At 36.3% G+C, this 14,982-nt stretch overlaps 1 protein-coding gene across 1 annotated transcript in view; it reads left to right on the forward strand.

Moving 5' to 3' along the window:
- The window catches only part of LOC140138154 (synaptotagmin-5-like), a 114,720-nt gene that overhangs the window by 86,552 nt on the left and 13,186 nt on the right, over positions 1-14,982 (forward strand). The window contains 4 exon segments of the mRNA XM_072160086.1: positions 2,637-2,791; positions 10,384-10,600; positions 10,603-10,808; positions 12,369-12,507. Coding sequence (XP_072016187.1) covers positions 2,637-2,791; positions 10,384-10,600; positions 10,603-10,808; positions 12,369-12,507 — 717 coding nt within the window.

Genomic DNA, 14,982 nt, shown 5'->3' on the forward strand with positions numbered 1-14,982 from the left:
AACTCATTTAAACAATGCCTGTTGCATATACGTAGTGAGATTGTCAACATTTGACAATCAAATAAATGCCTCAGCGAAGGTAACTGTTTGACTGCACACGGTTATCTTATTTAACGTAACTCGATCATTGATCCATTGACCACTGCCTCTGGCTATTAACGTGTAGTATGTGGTCATTTCAGTGACATATAGAACTTTCTTGAGCGAGAATTCACATTGTGAGGTGAAAATGAGATAATGCAGAGGTGAAGTAATGAATGAGATGGATTATTTCTCATTTTATTGTAGCGTATTCTAACGTAATACGTAACTTTATGTGTAGCTTTATGCATAACTTTAACGTAATTCGTAACTTTATGCGCAACTTTCACTATGCGTAACCTTACATTTAACCTCAACTATGCGTAGCCCTAACCTTACCCGTAACTATGCGTAACCTTACATTTAACCTCAACTATGCGTAGCCCTAACCTTACCCGTAACTATGCGTAACCTTACATTTAACCTCAACTATGCGTAGCCCTAACCTCACCCGTAACTATGCGTAACCTTACATTTAACCTCAACTATGCGTTGCCCTAACCTTACCCGTAACTATGCGTCACCTTACCTTTAACCTCAACTATGCGTAGCCCTAACCTTACCCGTAACTATGCGTCACCTTACCTTTAACCTCAACTATGCGTAGCCCTAACCTTACCCGTAACTATGCGTAACCTTACATTTAACCTCAACTATGCGTAGCCCTAACCTTACCCGTAACTATGCGTAACCTTACATTTAACCTCAACTATGCGTTGCCCTAACCTTACCCGTAACTATGCGTAACCTTACCTTTAACCTCAACTATGCGTAGCCCTAACCTTACCCGTAACTATGCGTAACCTTACATTTAACCTCAACTATGCGTTGCCCTAACCTCACCCGTAACTATGTGTAACCTTACCTTTAACCTCAACTATGCGTAGCCCTAACCTTACCCGTAACTATGCGTAACCTTACATTTAACCTCAACTATGCGTTGCCCTAACCTTACCCGTAACTATGCGTCACCTTACCTTTAACCTCAACTATGCGTAGCCCTAACCTTACCCGTAACTATGCGTCACCTTACCTTTAACCTCAACTATGCGTAGCCCTAACCTTACCCGTAACTATGCGTCACCTTACATTTAACCTCAACTATGCGTAGCCCTAACCTTACCCGTAACTATGCGTCACCTTACATTATTTTAACCTCAACTATGCGTAGCCCTAACCTTACCCGTAACTATGCGTCACCTTACATTTAACCTCAACTATGCGTAGCCCTAACCTTACCCGTAACTATATGCCTCACCTTACATTTAACCTCAACTATGCGTAGCCCTAACCTTACCCGTAACTATGCGTCACCTTACATTTAACCTCAACTATGCGTAGCCCTAACCTTACCCGTAACTATATGCCTCACCTTACATTTAACCTCAACTATGCGTAGCCCTAACCTTACCCGTAACTATGCGTAACCTTCACTTAAAAATGCCTGAATGCCTAACTTTAACTCTCGCTGATGTCTTTTTACGTAAATTTACGTAACAATGCAAAAATTGGGTTATCGACAACCTTATCAAATTAATGTTTTTCTATGATGTATAAGACTGAATTACAACAGATGGAGCTATCACTGTACTAAAATGTTTGATATGGTCATTTTAAGGCCAGTTGTAGAACGATTCAGTGAGGTGACTAGGTTGAGAAATCACAGTGGGTTGGTCCCCGGGGAGGGAGGGGAGGCACATTTTAAACTTTTGGTTTATTGTTTTAGTATGTATGTTTTTTTAAAGATTTTTGAGATGGTGCGTCTTTGGGAGCTGACGGTAGGCCTATACCAGTAAAAAGGAGTCTTTTGGAGCTGCGAACAAGTAAACGGGCAGTCTTTTAGAGCTACGAATAGTCAAAATCAAGGGTCTTTCTTGGCTTTCTGGTTGAAAATTACATTAATAAAAAAAACCCAGAAATGTGAGGAATGAACAATTTAGGGGTCTTTTAGAGCTAGATGATCAAAATCAAGGGTCTTTCGTTTTCATCTACAGGGTGTCCCAGAATGATTTATACTCTTGGACGAAAATGTGTGCTCAGGTGTATTGAGGTGGAAACTGTGCGCATGGTGGTTTATACGAGAATCGTTTTTGTATAGAAACCTTTCCATATAACAATATTTAATACCGGGTATTTATACAATAGATTGTTTCAAGTGTTATAAATACACTCAATATTAAGCTTAAATGACCTCAGCCGAGGTCATAAGTGAAAAGTACTGTGTTATGTACCATCTCCGATTAAGGTTAGAATCGATAGATTCGGGTTTGGATAATGGTTGGGCTGGCGATCACTATTCTAGAATTCTAATTTTCCCACCTATTATAATTATTTAAGTGTATTGCCCAACCAATGAGAATCCATATTTCCATTGCATGACCACACTACCCGTTAGGTTGCATGGCAGAGAGATTAAACTTGTCACAACAAATATAATCCCACCTTACAATCCCCACCAGTACTCTACATTTCTCCAGATTTGTGGTGATGTAGACAGTACATTACATTTACTCTGTTTATACTCTGTTTTCCTTTCCTTTCTTCTTTTCCTTCAGCCACGTCACCGGGATTTAATGATTCATTCACATTAGAAAAACCACAGCCGTCACTTGTGGCACCACTCCCCAGTCCAAAGAGGCCTTCTATGACAGACAAACTCGATCCTGCTACCCTAGATCCATCTCTTGTTATGTATAAAGAAAGGACAGCGGTAAGATACGATAACTCAAAGAAAGCTCCATTATGTGGAATTCTGTTTGCAGAATTCTCTTGTTTAAAATACAAAATTAATGGACTTATAAAAACACCAAATAAACCGTGACCTTTGTAATGGCTTAAACCGGTTTACCGCCTCTTAAAACCCGATAGACGGTGACCAACACTATGGACCACAATAGCCTAATCTCAATGGCATAGCCCAAACAATCATAGTGCAAAATTTGACCTAAGTTGCGGAGTATGAGTTTTTGTACCCAAAGTTTCAAAGTCATTCAATGAATGTACAAATGTATTGGGGTTAAAGAACCGTGTGCTGATACAGCTCCTGATCAGGAGACTTTCCTGATCAGGGAAGTGGCTGTGTTGCTATTCCAAGCTAGTCCTAATGAAAGGAAAATATGTTTTTCTCAACAACCAAATGTACATGATTTAATAATATGATATGAAGTAATAATGATTATTTCTTGTTATTTCATTTTAAATAAAAATGGTACCAGGTGTTTTGAAGCTCCTTTGTGTGTGTAGTTGGATTCAATTTAAAATACTGGGCCTGTTCTGTAGGACTAAATTAACTAATTGATCAATATTTAATTAATTCCACGACAAATTATTTTGTTCTTTTGGTAAAAAGTTGCATATTAAGAATTCCAATGTGATTACCGAATTTGGGGTATCCGCTATTTAATTTGAATAATCTCTATTCACTTTAGTTAATAGCGCTACTGATGGACCCTTTAATTTTTATTTAAAATGAAATAACAAGACATAATCATTATTACTTCATATCATATTATTACATCATGTACATTAACATATTTTCCTTTCATTAGGACTAGCTTGGAATAACAACACAGCCACTTCCCTGATCAGGGAAGTCTCCTGATCAGAAGATCGGCCCGATCCCAGTGCAAGTTGACCATAAGGCAAAAAAAAAAAAAAGAAAGACGTAATTTGCTTGCCCTCAACCGACCGGCCCTATAAATTTTGGAAATCAGAAAAAAGGTGTTTTTTTCTATTTACTGTACAAAAGAATACCGACCCTATTTTTGGAAATTCCTGCAAAGTTTTTTTTTCTTTTCAAATTGTTGCATTCTGAAGATGTAAAAAAAATGTATTTTAGAACTTGTGTTCAACATTTTAGTTGTTTTGTAATGTTCGTTGATTCATTTTGACACCAAAATAATTGTCTGATTTTTCATATTTTGAACCTAATTAATACAAACAGTAGAGGTTGCTAGTAATAAAAAAAAAGAAATCCCGCGGCCGACCGACCCAATTTTGAAAATTCATTTGAGGGCAAGCAAACAATTTTTTTTTATTGGCCTAAGATCAATAACGCCTATTTTGACTATACAATGTAAACATGAGCAAGGCCATGTTTTTGTAGCACTGATAATGATAATTGCACGTTAAAGGAAGTGTCCGGCAATCACAACATTATGTCTTATATGTTAGAAAAATAATTATCAAGCACGAATCACATGGTTTTATTTAAAACAAAGTCATATTAACCATAAAAACAGCCATCTCTCAACACGCGATATTCAAAATTCCCGCGCCGAAATTGTCTAGAGCAATGACGTCCTAATAATTCAATGAAGCCTGACGACAAATGAGTACAAATAACCATGACGTCATTGCTCTAGAAAATTTCGGCGCGGGAATTTTGAATATCGCGTGTTGAGAGATTGCTGTTTTTATTCGTTTTCATGGTTAATATGAGTTTGTTTCAAATAAAACCATATGAGTGATGCTTGATAATTATTTTTCCAACATATAAGACACAATGTTGTGATTGCCGGACACTTCCTTTAATTAAATCTGAATATACAATTAAAAAACCGCTTATTTTGTAAACAGATAATACTCTGTGATTATTTATGGAAGAAAGTTAATGGAACTGCTCTCATTGAAATAATTAATATATTAAACATACATTTTGTTTTGTCAACGATGAAAATCCGTTCACAAATAAAGTTTTTAGGACATTATTTGACAATTCAATTCATTCAGAAAATGCAAGATTGGATCATGGAGGTAGTACTAGCTACTACCTCCATGATTGGATTGAGTAGGCCTAATCATGCAGTCTTTTTTATTTAATGGACTTGTAGCTAAATCCTGTTATCTACCCAGCAATATTTGCTTTATCTTAATTGTAAAAAACTGTAGTGTACTAAATGGTATACAAGACAGAAAAGGCAAACAGACAGAAATTTAGACTTTTAAATTAGAGTTGACAGGAAGTTGTAAGAGTTAAATTGTTATGGACATGATTGGTGTAAGCGCGAAAATGTTGAATGTCAGATCAAAGTCATCCGAGGTGAATTAAAGGAGTATTTTGTGATCCTAGCATCCTCTTTTTATGACATTTGTCAGTACATATCCACGAAAAAGCATATTCCCAAAATTTCAGTTGATTCCGATTTTGCGTTTGCGAGTTATGCATGATTATGTGTATTACACTGCTCCATAGACAATACGTTGTAATTTCGTTCTGGTGCACCAGAACGAAATTCAAATTTCGCGATATCTTTGCTAAACGAATTAATCTGCAAGAAATATTTTGTACATAAACATTAGGTAGCCAGAGTATTCCAGTGGTATAAAAATCTCAACTTTTTTTGAGAAAAGTGGGGGGATGAGGCTGTGGATCACGAAATGCCCTTTTAAGTAATGTCGATCACAATTCTGCGCCAAAATTGTTAAAGGTCATCTGAGGTGGACTAAGTATATATTTGGATTGTCAGAATGTTCAAAGTCGTGTCATACCGTAATCACAATTAAGCATTAAAACCATCAAGGTCGTATCAATGTTAGCAGTTACTGATAATAGATATTTGGATTGTCATGGCTGGTTATGATCACCGGCAGTAAACATTCTTATTTGATGCGAAACTCGGTGGATGTGATTTCCATTGATCCCTTTGTTTGTACAAGTATAAATTAAATGTAGACCCATTTAGCACACATTTATCACTTTAGCTTCCAACATAAAAATTCTTAAGAATTTCCTATACTATGTCATTGGTGGTAACAACATTTCCCACCCGGTTAGCTGTGCATGTGCTACACACAAAAAAATTACTAGCAATAGCATTCCAAGTACTTGTCAATGTAAAATTGTGAAATATGAATTGCATCCCTGGCGTTGACATTTCTTGTTACTTTTTAATGCTAAGAATCCTTTTAGATATCATCACATTGTAGAATCTCTATTTAGACTTTCAGTGTATCGAGGATATTATAGAGGATGTTAAGATGTGTCGAGGATGTTACGTTTATGAACAAAACGTTATGTTTGTATTTTCAACATTGTTAATCATTGCTACGTGTATGTTAACAAATGAAAGTTTTTTAAATTCTTCAATGCTAAGTATTCTTTTGGATATCATCAAATTGTACATTTCTAGTCAGATTTTCAGTGTGTTAACAACTATGTATCAAAGACGTTACGTTCATGTACAAAACATTAACGTTCTTATCTTGTAAACATTGTGTACCCATAGCTACTTTTATGAAGAATGAATGTTCTGTAATTGTTTTTTATCCTTCATTTATTTGATTTTCAGTTTGATTTTCAGTTTGATTTTCTATTTGATTTTCAGTGTATTAGCATGTAGATGATATGTATCACAGACGTTATACATTTATAAAAAAATTCAACGTTTTCTTTTGGTCAACATAGGCGTAGATCCCGGGTGGGGGTAACCCCTGTATTTGCCAGGGGAGCTTACTTATTTGTGTCTTCTATACTATTCATCATATACCCCTGCATAACGAAATTCAACAATATTCAATATCCAAAGCAATATCCTCACTACAATAGGCCCCAAAAACATAACTCCCCTACCCCACATAATCGCAAATTGACACGAAAGCTTCATTTCCATTTATTTCATCCAAAACGGTCCTGTCACACACCTTCCCCAATCAAACACATTTCTCTTGCATTTGATCATCTTCTACTTTTCCCTAGAAAAATCATTATAATACCAAATCTACACACCATGGAATTCACCATATCACATCCAAGCTGACATTGGGCGCTCATTCCTTTTTTAAAGGAATTTTTATTAATTAAAAGAGTTTTCTTTACTAAAAACCATGGTAACCCTAGAAGAAAACCATATTTGCTACACGAAGGCAGATTTGTATCTCCACGGTGAAGCACAGCTTGTTCAATTCGTGGTGCCCGAGTCGTATTTTGTTTGATCGCTTGTTATATTTGTTATGTTTTTCTTTCTTTATTTGTTCGTTTTTCCTGTTTTATCATTGTTTTATTGGTTCACGGAGACTTGTGAATTCCTGTGTCGTTTTCGCACACAGGTAACCAATATTTATAAAAAAAAGTTCAACTACGAGTATGAACTCTCATTAATTTTATAATCCATCACGCTTAAAAAACACATGCACATGATGAATTCATTGAAAGCCTTTATACAACTGACCTGTGGAGAAGGCTTTAATACCATCCCACAGGTCCCTGCTACATTTAGTAGAAATATAGGTTAAGTATAATGTCAAATTCATTTTCTATAAAGACACAATAATAAGACTTTCTGAGTTCTCAATGCAGTAAGGTGTCAAAATACAAACACAATAGTACTCTTGAAATAATATCATTTTCCACAATCTGTATCTAACATGTAGCTGAATATACGCTTTATGAAAATGATACCCAGTACGATCAAACGAAGCGTATTAAGCCATAAAAGCAAAAAGAAACCATCAAGCTATACACGCCGAAAAAATATTTACATAAAATAATTGTTGGATCTTTTTCATATATTTTGCAGTGTATGATGTGATTTTGTATTGAGGCATTTTGCATCAAAAATATTTCCTTTTTCTGATTGAGAAATAGCCCCCAGGTGTGTTTTTGTTTGACAGAAATGACACTTTGTTTGTCAAACTCGTACCAAATGCAATTTTGTTTTTAACTGACCACGTAGTTTGTTGTCAATCTTTGTTCAATCCATTTCTTGCGTTTCTTTTATTTAAGTTCTGACATGACAATAACATCAATCAATCATCGTTTTGAAGTCCCTTTGTTGAAAAACATCTTTTTCTTTTACAAATCTTTAACAGTTAAATATGTTTTAGCAAAAATATCCCCTATTTTAAGAAGACACATAATTGCTTTAACAAGAAATTCGACAAGAGAGTGCCAATATCAGTGGAAAACAGCAATAAAACCAATTAATCATTTGAGATATTTGTGTATATTTCATTTGCAATATCTAACAACCACAGCCATATTATCGGCGCTTTTATATATAGACAGCATTTTCTGAAAAGTTAATGTACGGAAGCAGTGCCCTTGAATTTTCTTGATATAAGCGATTGCATCTATATTTTATATTATACAAGAAAGAAACATCTTGCTTAAGGGATGGCTTCAAAATACAATCAATCGCTAACACTGAATAGGATACGATGTAGATGGGCTTATTGGGTTCAATTTGAGTTAGCCTACTGCATGACGCCCTCTCAAGATATCAGGATAAGGGTTCGGATTAAGGTTAGGATTATGATTAGGCTTAAGAGAGTAAGGATTAAGAGATTAATATTAAACTCTTTGGATTCTATGGATTCTGCATACAGCACTACTCATAATAGGAAAGGTTTCTAGGAAACCAAAATGGTTCTTTCAGCAGATCCCTTTGTAGTTCTCCACAAATCTATTTTAGGTTATATGGCTGCTTAAGAACCTTTTTTGGTGCACATGGAACCATTTTTTGCTAAAAGTGTTGAGTTATGATATTATGGTTGGGGTGGCGGCATTGATATAACGCTGCTTAAACCTGCGTAATAACCAGTCCAGATTATGGTCTTCTTATGCGGCTTTTGAAATCTGGGTGAAATTACTTTAGCTTAGATTGTTTTAATGAAATATTTATGATACATCTATTAAGTACGAAAACTACGAAGTTATGTAAAATGCGAATATTTAGAGTATCGTATTTCTTAAAGAGCTTCTTAATGCAACGATCAAATAATTGTAAAGTCTATCACTGATTTACAATGTAAGAATCAGAATGCTTCATTCATAGTTTTATACACTCTTGCATTTTGTGACAGTGCATTGTTGACAGCTCATTGGCTGCATGCATAACTCGTACTGATACTTAAAGATAAGCCTTCTTCAAACATCTGCAACGTACTGAAAGTATGTTTATGGAAAGACAAGTGTTTAAATTAACAGTTTCCGAGTTTAAACATAACCGCGGTATCTGTAGGCCTATATGTTTTTATTAAAAAGAAAATATAGAGGAGGGAGCTTGCAACCCACTTCGTACCAAAATGGCTCAGTAGGGCGACCCAATGGGCGGACTGCATTGTACAATGGCTCAGTAGGGCGACCCAATGGGCGGACTGCATTGTACAATAATTCTGTGATGTATTCGTAAACCAATATAGACTTCTCCGTAGTCCACTTGCCCATTTTGCATACTCGGGCTATTACATTTAAGCATAAAACGCAGATTTGTATTAATTTGTGTGCAATTGATAGATTTTCACATCTGATATTTTCAGTCACCGTACTCTCTGTGTGTTTGTTAGCTTCCTAAGTGGATTTTTTACTCGGGCTTTCGCTAATTGTCACTAATCATCTAATTATATAAACTCTTTATGACCATTTTACTAATAAACACTTAAATTTTAATAAACATAAGTATAATTTTGAGTTCAACGGAATGCGTTCATCGTGATTAATGATAACATATTTTTATCAAGATTCGACAATGGCATAGTTGTCAATAATGCGGGTCTGAGGTAAAAGTATATCATTATCTTGATCTTGTAATCAGTATCATAAACTTAATCCATTTTGCAATTTCTTTATTCTTTATAATCAACAGCTATACCTGTGGTGGGTTCTTTTTCTTTATGAAAATATCCAACATAAAAATAGCTACTCTTCTGAAACTGTAAAAAAGCAGTGTGTTTTTCCATACAAATGAAACGTATTTCGGACGATACCCGCGGCGCAAGATTGTTTACTTTTCAGCAGACTTGCTCTAATATGTGTCAATTGCTTATTGCAAATGCAGTGGAGGCAATTGATGATTTATTTGCCTGTATGTGCTCAAACTGTCCTAGCTTAAAAGCCTTAACCCACGCGAGAATTAATATTCTGATCACTTCGAAGAGTGAGAAATAGAATTTGACAAAACTGGGTCAGCATTCATTGTCTCCATCAAATGTTGTCTCCATCAAAGCATTCTTACCTTAATCTATCTGCAATCTTGAACATTATGTACATCATTTGATCATGATTGCTTTCGATCATCAAATTCTCCGTCAAAAGAGTAATTAAAAACTAGTTAGGTAACTATGTTGCCGTCATTTGTAACAGCAGAGTTTATCGGTACTTTGGGATTTGACAATTATATAATCAAACTGAAAATTAATTTGCGACCCACCCCACCAAAAACAAATCAACAAAAAATAAAGTTTATTTATTTCAAAGCTCGTTGGAAACGCACCGTAATAGGATTTGAACCCGTGACTTTAACTTAAATGATTAAAAACCTAGTATTAATATATTTATTTGCTTCTATCATCTTTATTTTTCAGGGTTTAGGTAAAATGGGGTCTCTCGATGGTCCCTGTCTAGGAATCGTCAATTTTTCATTAAAATACAACGCAGAAATGGGCCTTTTAACTATATGTCTCATCCAAGCTCGGGACCTTCAACCTAGAGATTTTAGCGGCACCGCAGATCCTTACTGCAAGATCTCCGTCGTTCCACACTCTACAAAAACACTACAGAGTAAAGTACATAAAAATCTCAGTGTCCGGAATTCAAGGAGAGTTTTGTGTTTGAAGTGCCAGAGCCTGATATTCATCGGCAAACAGTGAGAATATATTTGTATGATTTTGACCAGTTTTCAAGGGATGAATGTATTGGAATAGCCTCTTTACGACTAGCCAAATTGGATCTAAGTGAAAGAGTTGAAGTCTGGAAGGAGATTAAGTGCCCTGAATTACAATTGAGAGCGGTAAGTAGTTGTCTCCTACACAGGCTTTTTTCTTTTATCGTAGAAGAATTTACTTTGTTCTAGGCAGAGTTTCAGAATGTCAAGACGATGGTAAGACGAAGGCAACATACGTAACATTTGGGTGCCAAATTTACACAACCAGTCGTTTTACCTCGCAATTGAATATTATCATGATAATAGTGAGAAAGGTTTAAAAAAAGGACACACAAAGTTCCCTATCCGGTACATCAGAATCAGCGGGTACGCTTATCCTGACAAATTAAACTTAGCGCTTGTATTGCTATATTGCACATAAGTCACTTTAATATACATGTTATACAGCAATGGAAATGTTATATCTTTTAATAACATTTAAAAAAAACTGACATACAAACCCATGATTCACTAAAGCAGGTTGTCAGTTATCATAATAATAATGTTATATTCACTCCAGAAATGAATATTATTTTTGCATTTGATCTAATGGTAGGTATCAATTACATTTTATACTAACATCCACAATATCGACGATGATGTATCATGTTGCTTTGCAAACTGTGCCACAGCAAATAAAGGTACATACTTTTATTTAATTCAATCAAAAGCAAACTGATGTGATCCAAATGCAAAAATGAGTTCTGTATATATAGGTCATATTTTAAATAAAAGATGTAGATCAAAATGTCACTGATTTTGTTGAAGATATTGTTTTAATAATTCTTGTGTCCTTTCAAAGCAGTCAAGTTAGTAACATTTAACGCAATCGGCAAGGCTTGAGACTCCGGTGCATTGATGTTTAGCGATGCTAGTTCAAGCCCCAGTAGTCCTGTTTGTGCTCGTAACATGTGTAGGCAAACTTGAGATTCACGGACTACTTTATTGCCTCGGTTACGTGCACAAGACCTTGAGGTGCTGATCCTGGCTGCGATGGTTATTCTAGATGGAGGTTGGCTAGGGTTCTACGCCTATAAGATTTGCTAAGACTGGATGCTTATTTGGTGTGCCTTTGGCTGCAGTGGTCATCCAATTCCTGTAAAGTGAGCTGCGGCTTGTGGGTTTATGCCCGTGCATAGCGCACTTTAATTAATCACTGTGGTTTTTGAATTATCATTAATGCCTGTATGTTTGCAACCTTGAAATTTCTTGATAATTCCACTTTTTAAATCATAGAGCTATTTATGGAGTATCGTAATAAGTTTCCCACCACGTGCAGAAAGATCGAGCCACCCATCAAAAATGGTCTGGTCTGGGGGTATTTACTAATGTGTGCATTTACACAATACAATTCGGCATCCTTCACCATCTTTTATTCTCCACCCAGCGGCGCAGAATATGTAATTGCTGTGACGGGCTGTTTTGATAATAGACATCCGTATTTTATTATGAGGTTATTCCTCGCTGTGGAGGAGGTGCAGCGATCCCCCTATAGCAATATTACATGGAGGAGTCAGGCCCAATTGCCAATGAAAGAGAGATGGACACTCCGGTCACTGTTTATAGAGGATCGTCTCCCTTTTATTCCATTGTGTATCGTTCTTATATACACGGTATAATATGTACTGAATTCTTGTTTTCCAACAGAACGACGAGACTCCTGATCTTGGCGATTTGATGTTTTCATTAGCATATCTTCCAAGTGCTGAACGTCTAACAGTAGTCATTCTTAAAGCCAGAAATCTACGTGCAATAAAACTTTTAGAAGGTGATAAGAAAACCTCAGGTACGTAAACATTTTGATATTAGACAAATAAGTTCCATACGCCTTGCGAGCTCATACGGGAGTTATATTTGTTCCAAGGGTTAAGGTAAGGGAGCAAACTATTGAGCGTGTATTCCAGTGTTTCCCGAATATTTTATTTTCAAATTAGTCGCGTTGCATGAACAGTGTGACGCAGTACAAAAGTGTCAATTTTAACGTCCTCCGTGCGTTACACGTGGACGTTTGTATCAAAGATGCAAATCGCAACCTCATTTTTTAAACGGCCGATCACACGCATTTCAATGGACAATTTACATGCATGAGATGAATTAAGTTAGATTTTTCCACCTCGCAGTTGCTTTATTATAATGATTTCTTACAAACAAAATGGATCATCTTGAATACGTTTATCAGCACTGTTAGATATCATACTATTGGTAGATTATGTTTAACAAGTTCAATTTTTTACTCACGTTTAGATGTTTCATCTTCCCATCGGAAGACCCCATCAGTAATGCGGTGAACCAGCAACACTCCTACTCCAATCTCCATAGTTTTCAGTGTAATCATGTATACGACCAGCTAATACAAAGAACTGAACACTCTGGAGATGACAGTAAAATATAATTTACCAATAGTAAAACGGATCATATTAGTAAACTCCTCAACAAAAGTTTGGATATTTTTTTCGGGCATCTATATTTGAGATTATTATATATATATCTGTAACATGTTCATATCAATGTTGCATATCAATCGACAGCTAATTAACAGCTATTAGTTCTCCTTTACCATGACACCAGATATGTAACAATAACCTTTTTTACGGCTGAGTACACGTCTTGTGAATATAGTGAGGTCTCAAATAGAATGTGCCAAATTGATCATTTTTCTGTGCAGCAAGTTACAATCCCAGAACTAATGTAATCTTACCAGATGACAATGCTTATTTACTTACTTGCTTAATTCGAGTGTTGTCCTCGAACTGTGCTGGCCCTCCATATCGTCCTGTCTTGCATTGCTGTTACCATGTCAGTAAATTCAAGTGCGGTGTCTTGTCTTAGAATGTCGACATACGTTAGGGCGGGTCTTCCTTTGTTTTCTTTTTCTTTCCCATGCTTCGGAATCCAGGTTCTGTCTTGCTTCTGTAACAGTGGCCAGCAAACCGCGTCCTTCTTTCCCTGATCTTGTCTGATAACTTTGGGAGGTCACCATACAGCTCTTTGTTTGTCGTACGCTACTTCCAGTGGACATTACGCATTGCCCTCAACAGTCTGGTGTAACAGCCATCCAGGTCCTTTGCCAGTTTGGAAGTGATTGCCCATGCCGCACACCCATAGAGCAGTACTGATTCAACTGTTGCTGTTAATAGGTGTTGCTTGAACCTTGTTGAGAGAGATGACTTCCAGATCTTAGCCATCCCATTACAAGCTCTCCCGGCTGCTGCTTTTCGAAATGCTGACAATGCTCGCCCCCAGAGTCTGGGTTATCAACGACTACCGATTGAATACTTGCTGACAATGCTCGCCCCCAGAGTCTGGGTTATCAACGACTACCGATTGAATACTTGTGGGACAAGCATGGTCGTGCTATGCGTGCATGCCAGAGTAAACCAATGCAACCACATTGAATGTGCGTCGAATCCTGGTTGAGGAATGGAATGTCATCCCACAGCAATGTATGCCCAAGCTACAATGTAAATTTAGTGAGCAGCATGAGGCGACGGTGCAAGGCTGTTGTGGTTGCGTATGTTTTTCCACCCGCTATGTTAGTGTCTAGAGTTGTTTGAGTACAGAATAATGGTCAATTGGCACATTCTGCTTGAGATCCCACTACATTCACAGAAAGAAAGAAAGAAAGAAAGAAAGAAATGGAGGGTAAAATAAAATAAAAACCCAAAATGTAACCGGTAACAACAAACACGTTTGTTTGTTTGTTTGTTTGTTTGTTTGTTTGATTTCTTCTTTTGCCTGGGTTACTCATTCAATGGATGTTTAAAGGTATCCTCTGTTCTTCCATGAGGCCCACGTACAAGTAATGGAGGTAATTTTCAAAATATCTGGATATTCAACATTTTATCACTCCATCATAAATGCAAAAATATTTTATTGGCAAATTTAAAGCACAATTTGAGGCCAGAATTATGGCACACTGCTCCATACACTATAAAGCTGTGTAAAGATAAATCTAGCTGTATAAAAGTCTGCTTGCGTCACGGACACAAAACCAGCGAAAATGAAAAGCACTATTCATATGACAACTTAGGGAATTAGTTACTTACAGAAAAACATAATACAAAATATCTAGTCAAAAAGTTGGCGTGGGCGATTCCCAAATTAAACGGCAATATAACAATTGAACGCTAAACAACTTGCAATATAGAAGCTTACGTATAACCTTTAAAAGGTGATATTTTTGTCATCAGAGAAAATAAAAGAGAGACGTCATTGTCGTTTACACGTGTATTTTAGTATTTTTTATGATATTATCTTCGGT

Source organism: Amphiura filiformis, chromosome 17 (assembly GCF_039555335.1).
Source record: "Amphiura filiformis chromosome 17, Afil_fr2py, whole genome shotgun sequence".
Taxonomy (NCBI): Eukaryota; Metazoa; Echinodermata; class Ophiuroidea; order Amphilepidida; family Amphiuridae; genus Amphiura; species Amphiura filiformis.